General features: G+C 40.5%; 2 protein-coding genes across 2 annotated transcripts; one reads left to right on the plus strand and one right to left on the minus strand.

Moving 5' to 3' along the window:
- The first annotated feature begins 644 nt into the window (after positions 1-644).
- On the plus strand, positions 645-6389 carry gtf2a1l (general transcription factor IIA, 1-like). The gene is made up of 9 exons (XM_053618977.1): positions 645-908; positions 1468-1569; positions 2060-2183; positions 2417-2463; positions 3350-3437; positions 3556-4058; positions 4288-4551; positions 5098-5187; positions 5283-6389. Exons 1-9 carry the CDS (start codon positions 885-887, stop codon positions 5388-5390), a joined length of 1350 nt encoding a protein of 449 aa, XP_053474952.1. The 5' UTR covers positions 645-884; the 3' UTR covers positions 5391-6389.
- On the minus strand, positions 6389-23213 carry LOC128604125 (lutropin-choriogonadotropic hormone receptor-like). Its single transcript, XM_053618972.1, has 11 exons — positions 22248-23213; positions 22028-22099; positions 13374-13448; positions 13144-13218; positions 12967-13041; positions 12593-12670; positions 10948-11016; positions 10463-10537; positions 9012-9200; positions 8335-8406; positions 6389-8238 (listed from the first exon to the last, which is right to left on the minus strand). The coding sequence occupies exons 1-11, from the start codon at positions 22418-22420 to the stop codon at positions 7101-7103; spliced, it is 2091 nt and encodes a 696-aa protein (XP_053474947.1). The 5' UTR covers positions 22421-23213; the 3' UTR covers positions 6389-7100.

Raw genomic sequence — 23213 nt, forward strand, 5'->3', positions numbered from 1 at the left:
GTTGTTGTTGTCGTTCCCATTCTGATTGTGCTTTTAAATTGTGTGTTATACCTAGTTATCCCATAGCTATTATCATTAGTCTTGGTGATTAGCTAGTTTAAACTTGACAGCCATGTTTCCCAGTTGCCTAGCGACAGCATTCACATACATTTCCTCACAACTTGGTCAGGTTAATTTAGTTAGAGCTTCCATAAAATGTTGACTCTTGAAGTGATTAATGCCTCAAGAATGAGAGGTGAAATGTGAAATCTTTGAATGAACACAGTTTAAAATGACTGTACTTGACCTTAACATGGATTTAAATGGGATCGATTCAGAGAGTTGATTCCACAAAACAAAAGAAAAACCAACCAAACAAACAAAAACATACATAATATACTGATTGCTGGTGTGAATAGCAAGTGATCCTGACAAATGTATTAGCATCATATGCTACCGTTTGAACATTAACCGCCATTTTATTTACTGAGGTAATGCGGAAAGCTAATGCTAACTAACCGAACACATAACTCCCTGTTGTGGGTAGTCTTTAAACTATTACCCGAAGATGTTGTTTTATTGTAAACTATTTTATGTCTTAATTCATATGTTATTTGAATTTTTTATTTATAAGAAATGTATATAAAATGTTTTATTGTGGAGACTACATGATCCGCGCACGAGTCTAAACCGAATCAATTTCCACACAAATTCCGATTCAGCTCTCATTCGGGTAATCGAGAATCGACTCATTTTTGGCTCCTCGTTATGCAATTGAACTGATTAGTCCTCCGCACAACAGCTGTGTAAAGTCTCACAAAATCAACCCTTGACCCATACATCGAATTCACACCGAGTATTTACGAGGAGCTGGGATGCTAAATGAGTAGCTACCGACATCAAAAATGCTCTCAAATTCAAACATACTAGTAAGTAACTTCAATTACATCGAAGTCAGGAACCATCAAAGTGATACCTAATAGATAGACCTGTATATTATTTGTGTTTACTTTCCTCACGGATAGATATTAGCGAAAAAGGTAAACACGTTAACCAGAAAGCTAGTTCAAACGTCTTAGTTATTTATTTAATAAACCATTTCCAGCGATTTGACGTGCCCCGCTGACGCTACGAGGAGTCGATTCCAAAAAGAGTCGATTCTTCAATCCCAGGCTGTGTAGTTGATTTGACGGGGTGAAATTTTCACGTTTTCAAAACACACTGACTGCACTTAAACAATACTGCACTCACTGATCGTAAACGCTCGCAATTTTCTGTCCTTTTGTCGGAGTTTTGGGATGGAGAAAAGTGTTGAATCGACTCAGAATCGAACAGCAGTTTGAAACATCAGGTTGCCTAGTTAAACTGGAATGCAGCCTTTTGTTGTGCTGCAGTTTTTAGACATCTGGCTGAATTTGACTGTCTGATTTGTTGTCTTTTATATGTAATCAATGGTAAATAAATATGGTCCTGACCCCCCTTCCCCAGCCTAAACTCTACCTGTCCATCATTGATGATGTGATAGAGAGTGTCCGAGAGCTGTTCATAGATGAAGGAGTAGAAGAGAAAGTTCTAGATGAACTCAGGCAGGTAAGACTGAATCAAATCCTGGAGAATAAGGTAAACTAAACTGAATTATAGCAACACCTCTTTTGACATTTGCTGGTCTTCTTGGGCAAAAATACAAAAGAGCGATTATTATCTCAGGGAATGCATGACACTCCAAAAATAATATATTGATATTATATGATATCACCATATCATGTGTCTTGGGGGATTTTCACATTATTTACACACATGAATGAGACTTGGATGAAAACAATTCTTTCTTCTTTAATTATTTACTCTTGGTTCAAATTACTTAGGAATATTTAGGGATTAGTGAGTTTCATAAAACTATTTTCTAAGACTATAGAAGTTATACAAATTATGTGCTTATTGCATAATTTTGCACTGTAATATCACCTAGAATAGAAATTGAGATGAAAATAATGTTTTTTTTTTTTAACCCAACGTTGCATGCCTTATTGAGCAAACTTTGATGCACTTATAAAGGAAATATACTGTTTTCTCCTCGTAGCTATGGGAGTCGAAGGTCCTACAGTCGAAAGCCGTGGAAGGTTTTGCCAAAGACAACATCAATCCGTCCGACTTTGTCCTGCAGATTCCTGAAAGTTATCCCCAAAAGCTACAGAAATCCACAGGTCAGTTCAGCGTACAGATATTCTTTACATTATTGGAATAACTTGTAATAATTATTAAAAACACTTTATACCACAGCGCTGTTGGATTCTGATTGGTCAGAAGGTGTTGAACTAAACTTGATTTAAAAACTTTCCACAACTTTCAACAGATAAAAATGACATGTTCTTTAATAAATAACTAACTTAATTGTTGACAAAAAAATGGTCTATAAAATATTTTATGCTTTCCTCAGCTTCTGGTGTTTTTCCTGCCAGGCAGCAGAATTTCACAGGGAAAGCTGTAAGTCGGATATTTTAATTTTCCATGGATTTCTGTACCTTTTTATTTAAAAAAAAAAAAAAAAAAAAAAAGTCTGAAAAAAGACTGTACAACTTGATTTAAACCCACCCCAGACCCAATTTCAACTGTCCTGTACTTCACAAAGTTCACAAATCATCATGTATTAAACATAAATGATGTTAACACAATTTTGTTTAACATTGGGAAAATTAATAGTTAATAATAATTTCTCAGTGCAACACAAATCAAAATAACAGTATTGCGAAACAAAATGTGCTCTTATTCACTTTACTTGGTTAAATATGTAGAGTTAACAGAACTATTATGGATAAAATAACCGTTTTGTTCGGCCAAAAAAAGTTTGAAGGTCACCTTTTAAACACGAGGTCCATTGTGGGAGTAACTGGTGTTGGTTGTTTGATGCATGCAACACAATAATTCCAGGTCCAAGCTGATGATACTTGAATACCGCTCCTTTGTTATTTATTTTAAACAAACAAAAACCCTGAAACGATATCCGATGGTATTTAATGCGGTCTCTGTGTTTTTGACACAAACAATGCTCAGGTGCACCACATGGTCGAAGACCGTGTTAGCTGGTGGCAGCACCCCCGGAGGCCTGGTACACACTCCAGTTAATCTTCTAGCACTTAGCACCCCGCTCTCCCTATAGAGGGAGCCCAGTGTTAGACACATGTGACATTAACAAAACAAGTCACACATATAATACAAATGAACCACACGTGGCCTAACATCATGTTCAGCTGTATTTTCTGTGTTATTGTACCAGGTTGAATTAATGAAATGTGCCGAATTTAACACATTCATTCCAGTTTAGTATCAGGTAGGAGAATTTGAGATTTTTATTACCTTTGCCCATTTCCAGAGCAACACCGGCACTATCACGACATTTTCCCTGCCACCTGGAGTCACTTATCCTGTTCAGATCCCTGCAGGTGTGACCCTACAGACCGCTTCAGGTGAGCTCTGGTACAGTATAAACAATAAGCTACATTTCTTTTGGACTGAGCGCCCTCTGCAGGATTTTTTTCTTTCAACCACACCCCTTTAGACAAATCTGTACATCTGTACCTTCAGGCCACTTCTACAAAGTGAATGTTCCTGTGATGGTAACTCAGGCTCCGGGTTGCCAGCGCATGCCTCCTCAATCCAACCAGCCACATGTGGAGCAGAGAAACCTGCCCTCTGGTATCCTTCATAACCTCCCTGCCTCCCAGGTGCCTCCTCCACCTCCGTGTCCCCAATCCGTACCCGCTCCCCAAACCCCCAAACAGCACCAGGTGCTTCAGCATTTTCAGATCCCCCTGGAACCTCCTATTCAGACTCGGGTCCCTCCCGAGCCTCCTGTTAACCCCCAGCCTTCAGAGTCTCCCCCGGCAAACCTGGATGAGTTTACGCTGGACGGAATCGACTTTAGCCCGCAGCCGCTGGACATGAGCACTCCGTCGTGTCTCTCGGCGGAACAGATGGTGGAGAGGGCCATTAAAGCGGCAGCAGAAGCCAGGCTTAATGCTGAGGACACACTGAGTCATTTTCTGCCTGATTTGGAAAGGACACCTGATGGTGCACTTAAGGTAGGGCTGTAAACAAAACAGGGACATTCTGTTATAGGAAACTGAACAATGATCTGAAGTTTTCCAAATAACAGAATGTCCTAAAGCATTTTATTCCTCGTATTTATTTATTTATTTATTTATTTATTTATTTAATTATTATGACTCGGTTTAGATGATGTGGACTGTCTGCCATACAATTCCCAGTGCATGAGCTGTTACTATAGAAACGCTAACGTATTCCCCTCAGCTGGACATGGACCTGCTGAGAGACTATAACTTCAACGAGTTGACGGACATCCCGCAGCTCGACGGGGCGTGTGACAGCAGCTCAGAGGCGGGAGATGATCAGGAGGAGGAAAAGGAGGATCGAGGGCTTGTCGGGGAAAACGAGTTCCTGGGCATGATCAACGCCGAGGCTCTGCAGGCGCTTCAGGGGGTCGAAGGAAGCAGCGATGGAAACGGCAGCTCCAGCAGTGACGGGGATGAGCCTGAGCTGGAGGACGAGGAAGAGGTGAGAAACAAACAAGTGTACCAGACAGATCAGAACTGATCCAAACAGATCGAAACCTTCGTCTAATCTTTAACATGTAGCAATTATATCATTTATGTAATTAGGAAAAATTACCACAAGAGAAAAATCTTAGTTGCCTGGGTGATGAAGTGTTTTATTAAAGAATAGCTAAAAAAAAAACAACAAAAAAAAAAGATACATAATTTTTTATAATGTTTTTGACTAGTATGAAAGAAATTATAAACGTAAATATGAGACAAGATCTGACCCAAGATCTCAGAGAAAATATGATGGCCCTAGTGGAGAAGAAGAGAGAGAGAGAGAAAAAAAGATTTTGTGGCAGAAGTTGGGAGGCAGTAGGGATTAAAGGAATTTGGGCATCTATGTACCTGTCAGCCCTGTAAAAGGAGGTGTGGCCTCTGTAGCTGGCAGTCCCAGCAAAGGAGGTGTGGCCTCTGTACCTTTCAGACCTGGTAAACCGAGTATGACCGCTACAGTCTTGAATGTAAATAAGCATTAGTTATTCGTGTCGTTTGTTCTGTCTAGGATCCACTGAACTCTGGAGATGACGTAAGTGATCAAGACATACCTGAGATCTTCGATACTGAGAACGTTATTGTCTGTCAGTATGATAAGGTGAGTTCCACCGTGAGCCTCATTACGGTTAAACCTAAACACTCATGCGTTCTTTACAGCAGTGATAACCTGAAGTTTCAATGCTGTCATTACAGATTCATCGCAGTAAAAACAGGTGGAAGTTTTACCTGAAAGACGGCGTGATGTGTTACGCTGGTAAGGAGTATGTTTTCTCCAAAGCTGTTGGGGAGGCTGAGTGGTGAGATGGGGGGGGAAAGCATGACACGAAACACCTTATGATGTTATGTCAGTGTGTACATTATATTCTTGGTTTGTTTTGGGATTTGTTTAGAAATTCTATTTAATTGAGTAATTTTTTTTTGTTGTTGTTGTTAATTCAAGAAAAATTCTTTCACAATTTTGTTTCATGTATATCTGTGATTTTTGCATTTCCAGACTGTATAAAAATATATATTTGCCATATATTTTTAAGTGCATTAATTCTTCGAGATGTTCTAAATTTTTTTTTTTTTTGTCACTGTTTAAATTAAATGCACAGCAGAGAAAACTCAACTGGTGTCTTTTATTTTATTTATTTATTTATTTTGTGTTGCCTAATATATGATTTTACAGTGGAATGGAACCAATTCTAGCGTCATGGTCAGTCCTTGCGTTTTCATACGATTGTATTATTTCCAGTTATATTACTTGCATCATCCATCTTCTTATTGGAGTATCCACGTTACAAATGATAATGTAAAAAGCTAGATTGGTGCAACGGTTGTCTTTCAGTGGCATTTTATAAACTTAAACATGGACACAAATCATATTTGTACTCTGCTACAAGTAATCAGTTGACCGATTTTGAGTCCAGACGACTGTAAAACACGTCCCGATTTTAGGCCGGTCTTAAAAGATTACGTTCTCCGATTACCTGTTCGGATGATATAAATGTTGTAGTTTAATGCCTCTAATGTTGAGCCTTTTTAGGTTGAATTGTGCCAAAGTAATTAATGCAATCATCAAGATTCAGGGGGGAAAAACCAACAACGCAGCACCATTTAATTTTCCTCAAGGGTAACACGTTTTTGTGAGTTCTTTACACGTTTATTTTTGTGCTTCGATGGGAGGATCCATCAATTAAACGAAGCAACAAGACGACAGATCAGTTTTGGAGGTCAAGAAAGGTTTAAAGTACAAACTTGACAGCAGGGTCTTCAGTATGCATAATTTATAATCTCCATGAATAATTTATAAAAAAAAAAAAAAAAAAAAAAAGGGTCATGGATTGTTTCTTCCCTCATTATGCTTCATTAATACCAATGGCAATTTGTTCAGGTCTCCATGTGTCTTGAGATTGATTTAGAGTTTTGTGGTGTCTCTTTCAGTGTTCAATCACAAGTCTGAGGCCAAAATGTTACGACTCGGTACAACTAACTTTTATTTCACCTACTTGAGAAAGCTAACGTGAGAAAAGCATAAAGGGCTGCACAATTCTCATAACAATCTCAAGTAAAGGTTCAGTTGGTTCTGCAAAGGCATACAAGCTAGCTAGCTAAATGCTCCATGAGTCTCCCTTTTACAAGTTCCCCAGACTCACCTATTATTCATATCTGGTGCTTCATTTCAAATGCAAAATGTATCCGTGAGAAAACACCCGCTAAAGTGCCGAAAGCTTAAAAGAAGCGACGACGGATGGGGAAAGGAGCTTGGAAATGGTCACAAGTCCAACCTAAAATACACCCATGTTTGCTCCAAACAAACTCTTAACCACAAATATAAATTTTTAATTATTCATTTCTGCAGAGGAAAATCCAGTTTAGAACATGGCTTCACAGTCCAGGACACAAATCCGAATAATAAATTAAAATATATAAAGAGCATTCACAGTATGTACGATATATTCACAGTATGTACAGCGTTCCCAGACTGCTGCTTGGCCGTCAGTCATTCAGTCGATTGGAACGTGACGCTCATGTTGCAGCTTTATTGAAGATGCATCCCTGCAGCTTGATGTGGTATGCTCGAAAATTTTTTGAGTGAGGTTTCCTCACTCTCTTCTTCCTGGGAGCCAAGGTGAACCCCAAGAGACCCTGCGATCTGTAGAACTCCGCTTGAGCATGGCAGCAACCGCATCGGCTTAAAAGCAGACACATGTCCCTGCGGAAGGCTCGTGTGAATATGGTGTACAGAAACGGGTTGCACAGCGAGTTGATTGGGTAGAAAAGGATGAGCAGGATTTTGGATTGGGAGACCGAAATGAGAGGCATGTGCAAAGCGGCGGAAATGGCGAAGAACGAGATGGGTGCCATGCACAGGAAGTCCGTAAAGATGAGCACCGCCATTCGTTTGGCCATCCTCGTGTGTCCGTGACGTGTCGGTACGTTCGGGTTGCGCACGCTTAGGTATATCCCGGCGTAGCTGGAACAGACCATTAAAAAGGCTGCCACGTTTATGACCAACACAGCCACCACGTAACCCTGCGAAACCGGAGTTTCAATGTCCATTGGAAGGCAGATGCTCACCTTCGAGTAGCTGCTGACGCCAACTACAGGAAGCAGAGCGATTACAAAGGAAAATCCCCAACCAATCGCCATCATGGTGACCATGTGGCGAAGCCTCAGTCTCCTGCTCATCTGCATGGCATGAGTGATGGTGTGCCAGCGCTCTAGGGTAATCATGGTGAGAGTATAGATCGACAGTTCACTTGCGAAGACGGTCAAGAACCCAGCTACCCCACATCCCATGCCAGTCTGCCAATCCGTAGCGTGGTTGTAGTACTCTTGACGCGAGCGATAGTCCGCCACGGCGATAAGCAGCAGATAGAAGCCCATGCACAGATCCGCGAAGGCCAAGTTGCACATGAGGAACCGGGAGACGCTCAGCTTCTGGTGGCTCAGGAGTAGAACGAGCAGCACGGCCAGGTTTCCCACGAGAGCAAAAACGGTGACGATCCAAGTGATGGCACGCAGGAAGGTATGACCCAGCAAGTCCTCGCAAGGGTTGAAGGCGTCCGGTTCCGGGGTGCACTTGAAGGAGCTACTGCTGGCGCACAACTCCAGATCGGGGTAGTGGAAATTGATGTCGTTAAGATCGTCACCTGATGGGTCCCTGTGATGAAGATGATGTCAGACAATCAGATGTTACAGGTTTTTACTGATCACTTGGTCAGTCAATCAGCTTGACAATAAATGAAGTATATCTTACATGTTATTTGCTTGGTCATCCATGTTGCACAGCATGGTCAGGTTCTTAAAGCGGTCAAATACAGCGGTCTCCCTGTGGGACGAAAGAATAAAGCGTCAGAATGTGCCGGGCTTAATAATACCCACCTTGTATCCGCTGTACCTGGGATAGGCTCCAAATAAGTGGTTACTGAAGATGATCATCCATCCATCCATCCATCCATTCTCTGTACTGCTTATCCTTACTGGGTCACGGGGAACCTGGAGTCTATCCCAAGGGGCATGGGGTACAAGGTGGGGAACACTTTTTGGACATGCCAATCAGCCTACAATGCATGTCTTTGGACTGGGGGGAGGAAACCCAGTACCCAGAGGAAACCCCCGAAGCACGGGGAGAACATGCAAACTCTGCACACACAGGGCCGCGGAGGGAACCGAGCCCTCGACCCTGGAGGTGTGACAGCACCAGTCATTTTTAATAAGCGGTACTTTTCACATTTACAGGATTTAACAGTCGCCCCTATCTAGGGCGACTTACAGAACTGCTTTCCATATCAAAACTGCCATCTCATGCTAGTTCACTAGGTAAAAAATCTTGTGGGAAGGTGTGTACAGTAAGAAAAGTCTCGAAACAAGGATTTTTAAAAAGGTATTGCAATACGTATTGGAAACTACTTTTTGTCTGTTAATACTACAGACCTGTTGTTGCGTTTCCAGGTGTGGAAGGCGCAGCAGTGGCTTGGGTAGGTGAGGTCGGCCTCCTGAAGCTCTGCGAGGTTATCAAGTGGAGGGAGGGTCTTTAGGGAAGGTGTAGAGCGCGCTATGAGAACCTTCACCCCTCTCAGTCCTCGTGTAGGGAGCGATTTTAGAGCGGTGGATGATACATCCCTATACAAACATAAAAATACATATTATATATATATATATATATATATACACACATATACACACATCCACATCCACGATACTGTGCAAAAGGTGTGATGCAAAAGGTGTGATGCAAAATGACCTGCAACCTCACTGCAACCCAGTGACCCAGTTCCATCGGCAGCCGTACATGCCCGTGTCTAGGCCATGACATTTCCTCCACCATGTTTGACAGATGATGTGGTATGCTTTGGATCATGAACCCTTCCTTTCTTTCGCCATCCTTTTCTCTTCCCATCATTCTGTTACAAGTTAATCTTGATTTCATCTGCCCAAAGAATCTTGTTCCAGAACTGGGCAGACTTTTTAAATGTTATTTATTTATTACATGTTTTCTAGCAAGGTCTAACCTTGCTTTTCTGCTCTTGAGTGTTACTGGTGGTTTTGCTGTGTTTACACTCTATTTGCACTCGTGAAGGCGTCTCTTGATTGTAGACTTTGACAGAGATACACCTACCTCCTCCAGCGTGTTCTTGACTTGGCTCGACACTCTGAAGGGGTTTTTCCTTCAACAAGGAATGGATTCTGCGATCATCCACGTTAGTGCTCTTCCATTGGTCTTCCAGGTATTTTGGTGTTGCTGAGCTCGCCAGTGTGTTCCTTCTTTTTAAGAACGCTCCAAATTGTTGATTTGGCCCTTCCTAAAGTTTCTGCTGTCTCTATGATAGGTCTCTCAGCCTAATGATGGCCTCCTTCACTTGCATCGACACGTCTCTGGACCGTATATTGAGAGTTCCCATGAACAGCTACCAAATGCTAATTCAACAACTGGAATCAACTCCATGCCTTTTATCTCCTTAATTTCTCATGAACCAACTTTATATATATATATATATTATATATATATATATTGCTGTAATATCCGATTTGTTTTGCTGATATCATCCCAGATACTCATACTGAATGTCAGATCTGCACCATCTCTTAATAGTAAATACTTTTTTTTTTTTGGATTAAAAATATTTTCATTTTCTGTAATCTCACCCTGTAGACTGGCTTCCTGCCTCGTTCATACCAGCGTTAGAGTTCAGGGCGATGCTTGCGCTTGGCCTTCGAACGCTTTTTTGACAGCCTTGGCTAACAGATATAACGCTGTCCTACATTCCTACAGGTTTTATGTCCATTCAAATGCTTCAGTTCAACATATCACAATTTCAGTATTTACACAGCGTATGTGTGTCCCTTGATTAATTCCGATTTTATGCACCGTTAGTTTTACTTACAACAACGTTGGTCCTTCAGCTCCCTCAAAAGCGTCATCATGGATTTTAATGAGGTGCCAGTTGTCTTTCATAATCCTAAAGTGATTTAAAAAAAATAATAATAATAAATTATTGTTCCACCTACAGTGGAACGCTTGAATTACTACGGTTAATGTAATATGCTGACAGCATGCAAGGATCATTTTAAACATTTAAGCATTAACCCAATTATACGATACATAAGCATGAAAAAACCCTCACACACTGACAGACAACTGAATGTTTATTTGGACTAGAAGCCAAAGTGTGAACGGTTAAGAAAACAATTAAATGTTTTGTCTCGTTTGACATTTATTTACTCGTACAATATGTTCCTTACTTTTCGTTCCTTACTCAGATCCTGCAATCTTCAAACAAACAACGATCCTGCCACTCACTCGGAGACAAGCTCTCTGTAAACATGTCTGAACGAGTAAAACTACTACACACTGATAAGAGATACGTACAACTTTTCCAGTCTGGTCCCGTTGAAGGCGTGAGATTCGATCTGGGTAAATCCATTTCTGACAAGATTCCTGAAGAAGTTATGCAGAAAAAGTGGTAAATAAACACGGAAATACTGACCTGATTGTCTCAGATACACTCATTAAAGGTTCTTTTTTTTTGTTTGTTTGTTCATCTGAGTTCTGTGTGCAGGTTTATTAAATGTGGTGCTGCCGTTTTACATGCACTAATCGGTGAAAGAGCGCCTCTAAGCTTGGTGTGTGCTAAATCTTCCAATAATGTAGCTCAGCACCGCAGCGTGTCAGCGTATCATACACGTACGGTTTCTTCACTGTGATGCTTAACTTTTACTACATGTACGACAATTACACAAGCACACCGATCTTTACTTTATTACACCAGGTATTATAAACAACAAGCTGGGGTTGGTTAGTTACTGTAGCTGAGACTTGCTAGGACTGGTAAGACCGTTGTTATGGTTACAGTGTGTATCACGTGAGCTGCTTTCTTTTCATATCAGCACAAAATCTGCTGACCAACCAAACCAACGGACAAATGCTGACATTAGTGATCATGAGTTTATGATGCATTTATGTACAATGGATATAAAAAAAAAAAGTCTACACACCCCTGTTAAAATGGCAGGTTTTTGTGATGAAAAAAGTTAAACCAAGATAATTTGTGGTCTCAAAACTGGACCATTGCAACGCACGACTCCCAGGCCTCCCAGCCAGCTCCATCAGACTCCTGCAGATGATTTAGAATGCAGCAGCACACCTCGTTTTCAAGCAGCCCAAACGGACACCCGTCTTTATCTCCGTCCATTGGCTTCCTGTAGCCATCCGCATCAAATTCAAGGCACAACCTTGTCTGGAACAGCACCTACCTACCTTGAGGTTTATGTTCCCTCCCGAAACCTGCGATAAGTTAACGATCGACACCTGGTAGTGCCTACTCAACGAGGCACGAGGTCCCTTTTCCAGAACCTTCAAACTGTCTGCCCCTCAGTCGTGGGTGGAATGAACGTCCAAAATCAATCCACACAGCAGAATCTGTCGCCATCTTAAAGACCCACCTCTTCCGTGGCCCAGTAACTTGCTGCACCCCTTCCCCCCCCAAACACAATTACGCAGCAAGGTAATTTACACTTTTTTAATTTTCCCTACAACGTTTCTGATTGTTTTCCACTTAATTTTCATACTTTGTAATTTCACATTGAGGATGGAAAAAAAAAAAAAAATTCTGACATGATTTAACGTTCTTTTTTTTTAATTTTTTTTTTATATACATCACAAAACCCTGCCATTTTATCAGGGATGTATAGACTTTTTTTTTATATATATATATATATATATCCACTGTATGTTCAGTGTTATAGATTTAATCAACTTACGTGTGAATGTTGATTGATCTAAAGTAGACACCACTATAAATCTTATTTAAATGAGTGAAGTGATATTTTATTTACTACTGACAGCCTGAGTGACCATGTTCATGTGCTGAACTCGGGCTTGACGAGACCTTCCAGACTTTCTGAGTAGGAATTCCACATTGAGGGGGTGTTTTCTTTCGTTTTTTTTTTTATTCTAGGTTATGAGCCGTAGTCGACATCGAAGAACGCTTTTCCTAAAAGTGTGGTGTACTCACATGTACATGTCCGCCTTGGATATGCCTTGAAACGCGTTGGCTGGGATGTTGTTCAGCTGAATGTTGTCTCCCATGTCCCTTAAATAAAAAAAAGAGAGAAAAATGACACAAAATTACAACTCGCTCACGCACTCAACATGTATACGTTTGTCCAAACTCACACACACACACACACACACACACACACACACACACACACACACACACACACACACACACACACGTACGCAGCATGCCTTTTTATGTTGTGTATTAAATGAGCCGGGCTCAAATCCAAAACCCATGCTACAATTTTGCAGGTGCACTCAGAAGGCCACACACTTAAATCAAGACGAGCGCAAATCTGTGAATCAAACCGGGACACGTTTACTCACAGGAAGAATTCCAGCCCCAGTGAGGAGATGCCAGAAAAATCTGGGAAATGCCTTATTCCCGTGTTGCAGATGCTCCTAAATGAAACGAAGGCAGAATGGAGAGAGGAGCTGACGTGACGTGATAACGTATTAGCACTATAACAACGCAGACTTTTTATGTTTTTTTTTCTCCCTTACAGGTATCTCAGTCTTGGCAGATCTGTGAATGCACCCTTCTCCATAGCTGACAGGTGAATGATGTTCAGTATTGAGCTACGGTAAAAAATAAAATAAAATAAAATAAATGCAGTCATTTAGAGATTACTAGTCACAAATTACTGCATATCACAGCTAAATATATATTTAAATAATTGTTCAAAAATGTCTGTAATTCTAAGTGATAACTGTAATTAAGGAGGGCGACTTACATTTCGATAACGTTGTGGATCGAGAGAAATGCCTCGCCTTTTATTTTTCTGATGGAGTCACTTTGAGAAATTTCACTGCAGAAGAAACAGACATCTCAGCAGATATTAAACATTATTATATTATATACATACACATCTTTTAGTATGTCATTTTCATGCCACATTTAAAGAATTATTAATACGTGTTGCCAAAGCTACTCATTAGTTACTACTTCTCATTTCATGCTGCAAAAAATATATCTTTTTCACACTTTAGAAAGTTATTACTTTGAGTGAGATCTAATTTAAGGTTCACTAAAAATTCTAAAAGTATATATTCACAAAATGGCCTTGAAGTTTTATGCTAACCTTTTTACCCCATTTTCAATTTTTAATTCCTAATCAAGACCCACTTACAATCAGTTTAGGACAATGTCAGCGGGTTAGTTCATCTGTGAAGCAGGAGCTCCATCCGCTCTTCGAGAATGTAATTGGCATAATTGTCTTTTCCATTTTAAAACCATTACAGAAGGGATTATAGTAAGAGGCTTCGCAGTGTTTTCTTGCGTGCGTCACGAGTAGCACATAACGCAGCGTGTTCACGCCTTTGTTGCCTACGCATCTGAAATGTGAGAGATTAATCTGCACTGTTTTTTTTCATTTATGGTGATAAAAGTAAGATGTTATCTGATCTTAATGTAACTTTGATAAACGTCACTTTTTTTTTGATAAACTCATCAAAAGCAAAACAACAACACCACCACAACAAGCATGAAAATGCAACAGCATGTTCATTAACACAACAGCATCAACTCAAAATGGAAAGCTTGAAGTCCTTATTAAACATCTGCAGTGTAAGTCCTTATTAAACACGTGTAATGTAAGTTCTTATTAAACATCTGCAGTGTAAGTCCTTATTAAACATCTGTAGTGTAAGTCCTTATTAAACATCTGCAGTGTAAGTCCTTATTAAACACATGTAATGTAAGTTCTTATTAAACATCTGCAGTGTAAGTCCTTATTAAACATCTGTAGTGTAAGTCCTTATTAAACATCTGCAGTGTAAGTCCTTATTAAACACGTGTAATGTAAGTTCTTATTAAACATCTGCAGTGTAAGTCCTTATTAAACATCTGTAGTGTAAGTCCTTATTAAACATCTGCAGTGTAAGTCCTTATTAAACATCTGTAGTGTAAGTCCTTATTAAACATCTGCAGTGTAAGTCCTTATTAAACATCTGCAGTGTAAGTCCTTATTAAACATCTGCAGTGTAAGTCCTTATTAAACATCTGTAGTGTAAGTCCTTATTAAACATCTGCAGTGTAAGTCCTTATTAAACATCTGCAGTGTAAGTCCTTATTAAACACATGTAGTGTAAGTCCTTATTAAACACATGTAGTGTAAGTCCTTATTAAACGTCTGTAATGTAGGTCCTTATTAAACATATGTAATGTAAGTCTTTATTAAACATCTGTAGCGTAAGTCCTTATTAAACATATGTAGTGTAAGTCCTTATCAAATGTCTGTAGAGTAAGTCCTTATTAAACATCTGTAGTGTAGGTCCTTATTAAACATATGTAGTGTAAGTCCTTATTAATAATCTGTAGCGTAAGTCCTTATTAAACATATGTTATGTAAGTCCTTATCAAATGTCTGTAGAGTAAGTCCTTATTAAATGTCTGTATTGTAGGTCCTTATTAAACATCTGTAATGTAGGTCCTTACTAAACAACATCAGTAACGCTTACTAAGGACCTACATGAATGATATTTAATAGGGATCTACTGTATGCTAATGTTTAATGTGTATTGTTTCACAGATGTTCTTTCATTGTAACAAGTAACAAAAAATGGCCAAAAAGTAAATGTAAAGATGTATAGTTGCAAGAAAAAGTTTATGAACCCAATGGAATTACCAGGGTTTTTGCATTGATTATTCATAAAAGTTGATCCAATCTTCATCTGTAACAATTACAGACAAACACAATCTGACTAAACTAATAACACACAAACAGTAGTACAAGTGTTTTATCGAGCATATTGAGGTTCACTTAAGCTTGAGCTCATGGACTGTTGCCCTGACATTCTCCTGTAAAAATGTCTTGATGCAGTTTTGAATTCATTGTTACTGCAATGATTTGCGTCCAGGTCCTGAGGCAGCAAAGTGGCTCCAAACCATGATGCACAATACACCATGCTTCACAGCTGGGATCAGGTTTTAGTGTTAGTGTGCAGTGCATTTTTCCTCCAAACACCGTTGTGCATTTGTGCCAAAAAGTTTAAAATTGGTCTCATCTGTCCACAGAACATTTTCCCAGAAGCATTATGGAACATCCAGGCGGTTTTTGCACAAACTTGAGACATGCTGCAATGGGTTTTTTTTCTCCAGACAGTAGCGGTTTCCTTTCTGGTCTCCTTCCATTAACACCACTTTTTCTTTTCTTTTTTTCCCGCTGATAGTGCACACATGAACAAAGGCTTTCACAGTTTGTAGAGTCTTCTGCAGGCCATTACCTATTACCTGTGGGTTCTTTTTCCACCAGATTGCCCATTCTCTCGGTGTGATCCTAGGGAGAGGAGCAACAGTCCCGAATTTCCTCCATTTGTAGGCAATTTGTCTCATTGTGGTTTGATGAACACCCAGGTCTTTTGAAATGATTTTGTAGCCCTTTCCAGCGTTGTGCATCTCTATAATGCATCTTCTAAGGTCCTGTGAAAGTTGATGAGATCAAGGCATGGCTCACACTCATCAACTGAGTGTGTCAGGAACCAGATTGGTCAGAAACCAGACTTTATGTATCTTTATTTAAAGGGAGAAGCACCTGTACAACCCACAATCTCATCTCCTTCACTGAAACACCTGAATCCAGTTAGCACAGAGGTTCACTTACTTCTTTTTTTTTTTCTTCCAGCATGCACTGTGAATGATTACTCAATATACGCAATAAAGAACTGAAAACTACTACTGTATAGGTGTTATTAATTTAGTCAAATTGTGTTCGTCTATAATTGTGACTTAGATGAAGATCAGACCACAGTTTATGAGTAATCAGTGCAAAAAAACCCCCTGGTAATTCCCAAGAGTTCACAAACATTTTCTTGCAACTGTATCTGTATGTATCTGTATGTCCTCTCTTTGCTTTTATAACCGTTTCCAACTTCTTTCACACCCCCTGAACATCACTGGAACTTCTGGATCTTTTCCGTTCGAAACTTCAGCCCCCACATTCCTCTAGACACGTTCTAACTCCAACAGCGTTAAAGCCAAGAGGGTCATGGCAAAAACATCCTTACAATCTGATTTTGCTGTATGTTTTGGATTGTTGTTTTATTACAGGATACACCCACATCAGATTTTTTTGGACCATCATCACCCTCTTTCCATCTTCAGATGACAAAGAGGAAGAACACCAACTAACACAAAACCAACACCAAGTAAATAAGCACTGAGAAGTGCAACAAGACAACAAGACTAGAGTAAAATCTGTAAATAAAACGGTACAATACGGACAGCTTTTCCTTCTCGCTGAAAATCCTTGGAGAACTCAAACTTTGGCACCGGACTCTATCTCATAAAAACAACAGATGTGTTTGGAAAAGAGATTTTGTAACTCTAAAGTGTTATTTTATGATCACACGGAGGTTTGATCTGCCCTGTGCGCTTCTGATGGTTTCATAATGTGTCGAGGAGGGAACGGTTTGTAAAAGAAACATTTGAGTTAAGATGTATTTTGGCTAAAAGTGCACTTTGCTGAAAGAAAAAAAAAAAATACACGCTGAATGACTTGCGCATTTATTTTAATGTGATCTTCACTGGTGTCCAAGTTTTATTTCCTAATGAAATTCGAGTAAAACTTACTTGGCATTAACATTTTTACTGTGGAGTTTCCTATACGACCTAAAACACATGTTGATAGGGTTAGTGAGAGTCACGCAGTGGGATTTAGCCCTCGCTTAATCTCTACCTAAAGTGAATGATGCAGCGGCGCTTCGGTCTGGTCATCTCTCTCACCTCGTCACCTGTACACTCCGCTCAAATAGATCAGCTTCCAAAGCTTTAAAATTCATGCTAATACCACCGGTAATACCATCGCACCATTGTCCGTCACAGATGGCATACTCGGCACTGTAGAGCAGAGCGCCATTATATTCTAGCGCCATGTACTTCGACTCCAGCATTTGCAGAAAAAACGTCTCCAACTCCGTCTAGACTCGGTTTCTCTAAATATAGAGCTGCTAGAACATGGTAAGTGTGAAAAGAAACTCTTGCTCGTTGTCACCCTTTGACATCGGTGCCCACACAGAAAGGATGTGTTAATATCCTACAGTACACACGTTTTGTGTTAGTATTATTTCAACACATGTTGTGTTAAATTATCCAATAAAATGTGTTAAAAAAAAAAAGAGACAAAATTCACACGAGTTACCAACACAACGTGTTAAATTAATGTTCCATCACATTGCCGACGTCATCATCCGAACCTAGACTCGCCTCAAAGTGAACGTTCGTCGCTTTGAGCTTTTGATCGTGACTGCGGAGTCGGAGTCCTGAGGCGAGGAAACCAAATGACCACCGGTAAGTTAGCAAGACCAGACACGCTGTAGTAATTAGCATTAGGAAGATGGGTTAGAGCTGTGTTTCTTCTTGTATTCGGTGAATGTTAATGCCGGGTAACAGGTGCAGACAGTCAGTGGCTAACGGAACTTAGCTAGCTCGGTAGCTAAGTCGAGACCAAACGTTCTTTACGTCTTCCCAGATGGCAAGGAGATTTATAAGAAGATACATCAACTCCTATTCTTAAACATCTTTCAAATGTTTTTTTTTTTTTTTTTTTTTTTAAAAGATTTTAATAAATATCACCTGAATTTCCTGCAATTGTTTGTTCATTTTTTTTATTTAGCATTTTAGTAGAATATTAGCATACAAACAATTTGGATTAGGAGTTAGGATTCTGGTGTTATATTTAACATCTTCGTGTGGAAATGTTTAACATAAGCCACGTGTTAAATGTACTAACAAACTGACTATGTTGAAAGAAACACAAAACGTTTTGTCCTTAACTAGACACGCGGGTATCATTTAAAAATTAACACAGTGACAAGGTTATTGTTTAACGAATCTGTCGTTAACTGCGAACTCTTCACACGAACCATGGAAATAAAGCAACAACCAACACATTAGCACTAAAACCCAACACAAACATTTAAAGTTCAGTAATTGTAGCTCTACTTTAGTTTAGCAACTTGTTATTCGTTTAATTAATTGCATGTAAATGTAAATTAGGTCCTTAGAACCGAGCGTTTGTGAAGGCACAAGCTAATTTGTTTGATTTGTCACTCGAATAGACAACGAGCTATTAAGCGTGCTTGATTCCATTGTCACAACTAGCAAAAATGACCAAAGATGATATATATTTGTATAGGTAATCTCTAAAATGGTCTATTTCCACAAGCTAATTTGTTCATCCTGTCACCCGAGAACTTGTTTGGTTTTTTCCACCAAGTAGATGTGGTGCCATAATAAGGTTCTTTCTTTATACGTAGATTTTGTCCAGGGATTTATCATGCATTGTTTCACAGGACTTGGCTGTGCTTTACAGTAATTTATTGTGTTTTTCTCTGGTATATTGCAGTACTGGAATAGTTCCACCGTCCACCACGATGAAGATGCATTTCATTTATAAGTGGTCTTTAAGAATTTCAATACCTTGCCATTTATCCATGAGAACACTCACAGAACACAGAGATCTGCCTCTATAAACGGATTACAGGCTAGACAGGTTAGATTTCAACACGGGATTCCAATCATGAGCAGTGATTAAGAAATCGAGGGTTTAAGTGTAGCAAATAATTGCAGTTTTGGTGTAAGACTCAGCACTTCTCTATCTATCGGCTTGGACGTCCTGAACAAAACAATTTGTCCTAGAGGGTGTCACCACACGTTAACCATATACAGCGGTGGAAATGCCAGAGCCAGACTTGCTTAACTTAAACTGGAAGAACATTAACGCTGGATTGTATACACACACACACACACACACACACACACACACACACAATTCTGGAAAAAGTTGGGAGTCATTTGAAAATTCAGTTCACCCTGTACTATATTGAAAACACATTATTAAGACATTATATGATGTTTTACTTTGTGAATTGAATTTAGTTTTGAGAATATACCATCCATCCATCCATCTTCTATACCGCTTATCCTTTTCAGGGTCACGGGGAACCTGGAGACTATCCCAGGAAGCACAAGGCGGGGAACACCCTGGACAGGGTGCCAATCCATCCACAAGGCACAATCACACACACATTCACACACTACGGACACTTTAGACACGCCAATCAGCCTACCATGCATGTCTTTGGACTGGGGGAGGAAACCGGAGTACCCGGAGGAAACCCCCGCAGCACGGGGAGAACATGCGAACTCCGCACACACAGGGTCATGGTGGGAATCGAATCCCCAACCCTGGAGGTGTGAGGCGAACGTGCTAACCGCTAAGCCACCGTGCGCCCCTTGAGAATATACACTCATTTCAAATCTGATGACTGCAACACACTCCGAAAAAGTTGGGGCAGTCGACTGTTTACCGCTGTGTAACATCAGCTTTTCTTTTAATAACATTTATTAAGCGTTTGAACGCTGAGTGAAGACACCAGGTGGTTAAGTTTACCGAGCGGAATTTTCCCTCATTCATCCATTACACATTTCTTCAGCTGAGTGACTGTACGGGGAATTCGTCGCCTTATTTTGCGCTTCATAATGCGCCACATGTTCTCAATGGGAGACAGGTGAGAACTGCAGCAGGCCATGCTAGCACACACACTCTCTGCTTACGTGACCATGCGCTTGTAATCCGGGCAGAATGCGTTGTCCTGCTCTGGATGGCAGCATATGTTGTTCCAAAACGTGTACATATCTTTCTGCATTAATGATGCCCTCACAGATGTGTAAGTTACCCATGTCATGGGCACTGACACACCCCCATACCATGTGCACTGACACGCCCCCATACCATGTGCACTGACACGCCCCCATACCATGGGCACTGACACACCCCCATACCATGGGCAGTGACACGCCCGTGCACTGACCCGCCCCCACACCATGTGCAGTGACATGCTCCCATACCATGGGCACTGACACGCCCCCAAAGCATGGGCACTGACACGCCCCCTTACCATGGGCACTGACACGCCCCCATACCATGGGCACTGACACGCCCCCATACCATGACACACGCTGGATTTTGGACCTGACACCGATAACAGCTCAGATGGTCCTTTTCCTCTTTACCCCGGAGAACACGACGGCTGTTTTGTCCAAAAAATACTGCGTATATAACACTTTTGCACAGTACCGCGTATATAAAACACTTTTGCACAGTACCGCGTATATAAAACTTTTGCACAGTACCGCGTATATAACACTTTTGCACAGTACCGCGTATATAAAACACTTTTTCACAGTACCGCGTATATAAAACACTTTTGCACAGTACCGCGTATATAAAACACTTTTGCACAGTACCGCGTATATAACACTTTTGCACAGTACCGCGTATATAACACTTTTGCACAGTACCGCGTATATAAAACACTTTTGCACAGTACCGCGTATATAAAACACTTTTGCACAGTACCGCGTATATAAAACACTTTTTCACAGTACCGCGTATATAAAACACTTTTGCACAGTACCGCGTATATAAAACTTTTGCACAGTACCGCGTATATAAAACTTTTGCACAGTACCGCGTATATAAAACACTTTTGCACAGTACCACGTATATAAAACTTTTGCACAGTACCGCGTATATAAAACTTTTGCACAGTACCGCGTATATAAAACACTTTTGCACAGTACCGCGTATATAACACTTTTGCGCTCATCTGTAAACATGATGTGCACAGCCTTGCCATAAAATTAGAAATAACAGTTACAAACTCCAGAAGGACCCGATCTGGTTTTCAACGTCTAAAATTGACATTTATTCATGTAGCGGACGCTTTTATCCAAAGCGACTTAAAAATGAGGAAATACAAGCAAAGCGATAGATCAAGCGGAGAACAATGCGAGTAGTGCTACTGTACAAGATCTTTTAATTGAGTTCTAGAAAAGCAAAGTGTGCAGAGTAGGTTTTTAAAAAAATAAAATAAATAATACAGTTTTGTTTAGGATAATGTACGGTTGGCGTTTTAGGGGTTAGTCAGGTGTTCAAATCATTTAAATGTTGCAGTTAATTTTTCCTTTCTGTGTTTCTTTGTCATTTTTCGACGTCGCGCAAAACGATCATCACTCTCTTTCTTACCCTTTTAAAAAAGATGTATGAAAAATTGCAGCACTACTCTTTTGTTGGCAGTTAGTTCGCAAAACCTTACATGTAGAAATATTGTGATATAATATTTTGGACGTATCGCCCACCCTTACATATTTTTCACTCACAATATTAATATATTATATATTATACATGATATACCTTATTATATTTTTTTCAACTCACACAATATTTTTTCTATGCCTTAAAGTTATTTATTTATTTATGTTTGGTAACACAGCTACTACATACATACAAAGCCACCTTCGGGTAATGAATAAATGAATAAAGGCTGATTTATTAATTCCTTTGATCTCATGAATACAAATAAATCTGTTTAAAGCCGGACTCACATTCTGGACACGTTGATGAGACCTCGAAATGTTCCACTTTGCACTTCTTTCAAAGGCAGGTGCGCTAATCTTCTGCAAAAAAAAAAGAAAAGAAAAGAAAAGAAAGAATCATAAATAAGTAAATACATGAATAAAACAAAAGTTTTGGCACCCGAGGGAGTTTGAAACTTCTGGAAACTTTCTGCATCAGTGTGTGTATTTGTGATGATGGTGGACGTACAGGTTGGTGCTAGTGGTGGAGGATGGTACCCGGGTTCTCCTCTCGGTTTGCGCGGTGCAGCTCAGTGTGTCCGCGGTGCAGCTGCAGATCGGCGGGCAGGTGAACGCCCCCCCGCGGCTCAGACGCATCACCACCGCCAGCAGCAGCGCCGCCACCGAGCACCGTGACACCATAATCCTCTTCTTCTGCTTAACCTGCGTCCTTCACACTCTACATATAAACTCCACTCCCGGGTCAAAAACCGACCGACTCACTTCTTCACCGGTCCGCCCACGGCGGGTTGCCAGATTGTTCACCTGAAACTCCTCCTCGGTGCGGTGCGCCTTCCTCACCACTCCACCACAGCTCCTTTCCAAATCCCTCCAGCAGGACAGCGCGGTCCGGTGGTTTAGTTCCACATTCAGCTGCATCAATAATTCTGCATGGTTTGTTTTGTACTGAACACCTGAACACCCGATAGGTCACCACAGGCTGAATTTGGGAGTGGGGTTGAATTTCAGCTCAGGAATGTCATCTGAGCGACCAACAAACTCTTTCCACTATTTATTTATTTACAAAGGTATTGCACAATAGGAACCGACTACAACACAAATGATACATCCATACGTCCGTTTCCTGTAGCGCTTTTATCCTACACGGGGAGCCTCGAACCCATCCAAGTGAACCCTGGGCACGAGGCGGGGGACGCTCTGGACGGGGTACCAACCCATCAGGGCACAATCCATACACACACTATGGATAATTTGACAGAACGCCAATCACTCGATGCACCTACAACGCATGACTTTGTACTGTGGGAGGAAACCGGAGTACCCAGAGGAAACCCCCGAAGCATCTACAGGCTAGCGTTGTGTGTGTGTATGAGTATGTGGCTCAACCTATGCTGCAACAAGTTATAACACTAGCATTAAATTTATTGTGTTGCCAACCCGAAATTCTCCTGGTTCTCTGGATTAGCCACTCTGG

The sequence above is a fragment of the Ictalurus furcatus genome, chromosome 29 (assembly GCF_023375685.1).
Source record: "Ictalurus furcatus strain D&B chromosome 29, Billie_1.0, whole genome shotgun sequence".
Taxonomy (NCBI): domain Eukaryota; kingdom Metazoa; phylum Chordata; class Actinopteri; order Siluriformes; family Ictaluridae; genus Ictalurus; species Ictalurus furcatus.

What these genes read in the sequence shown, in the direction of transcription:
- LOC128604125 (XM_053618972.1), bottom strand. Translation starts at nt 22,420, where the DNA reads ATGGTGTCACGGTGCTCGGTGGCGGCGCTGCTGCTGGCGGTGGTGATG. An exon ending in TCCACCACTAGCACCAACCT is followed by an intron (nt 22,100 to 22,247) that starts GTACGTCCACCA and finishes TTTTTTTTGCAG; the next exon opens with AAGATTAGCGCACCTGCCTT. An exon ending in GATGACCAAGCAAATAACAT is followed by an intron (nt 8,239 to 8,334) that starts GTAAGATATACT and finishes TCTTCATCACAG; the next exon opens with GGACCCATCAGGTGACGATC.
- gtf2a1l (XM_053618977.1), top strand. Translation starts at nt 885, where the DNA reads ATGCTCTCAAATTCAAACATACTA. An exon ending in TTCTAGATGAACTCAGGCAG is followed by an intron (nt 1,570 to 2,059) that starts GTAAGACTGAAT and finishes TTCTCCTCGTAG; the next exon opens with CTATGGGAGTCGAAGGTCCT. An exon ending in AGCTGGAGGACGAGGAAGAG is followed by an intron (nt 4,552 to 5,097) that starts GTGAGAAACAAA and finishes TGTTCTGTCTAG; the next exon opens with GATCCACTGAACTCTGGAGA.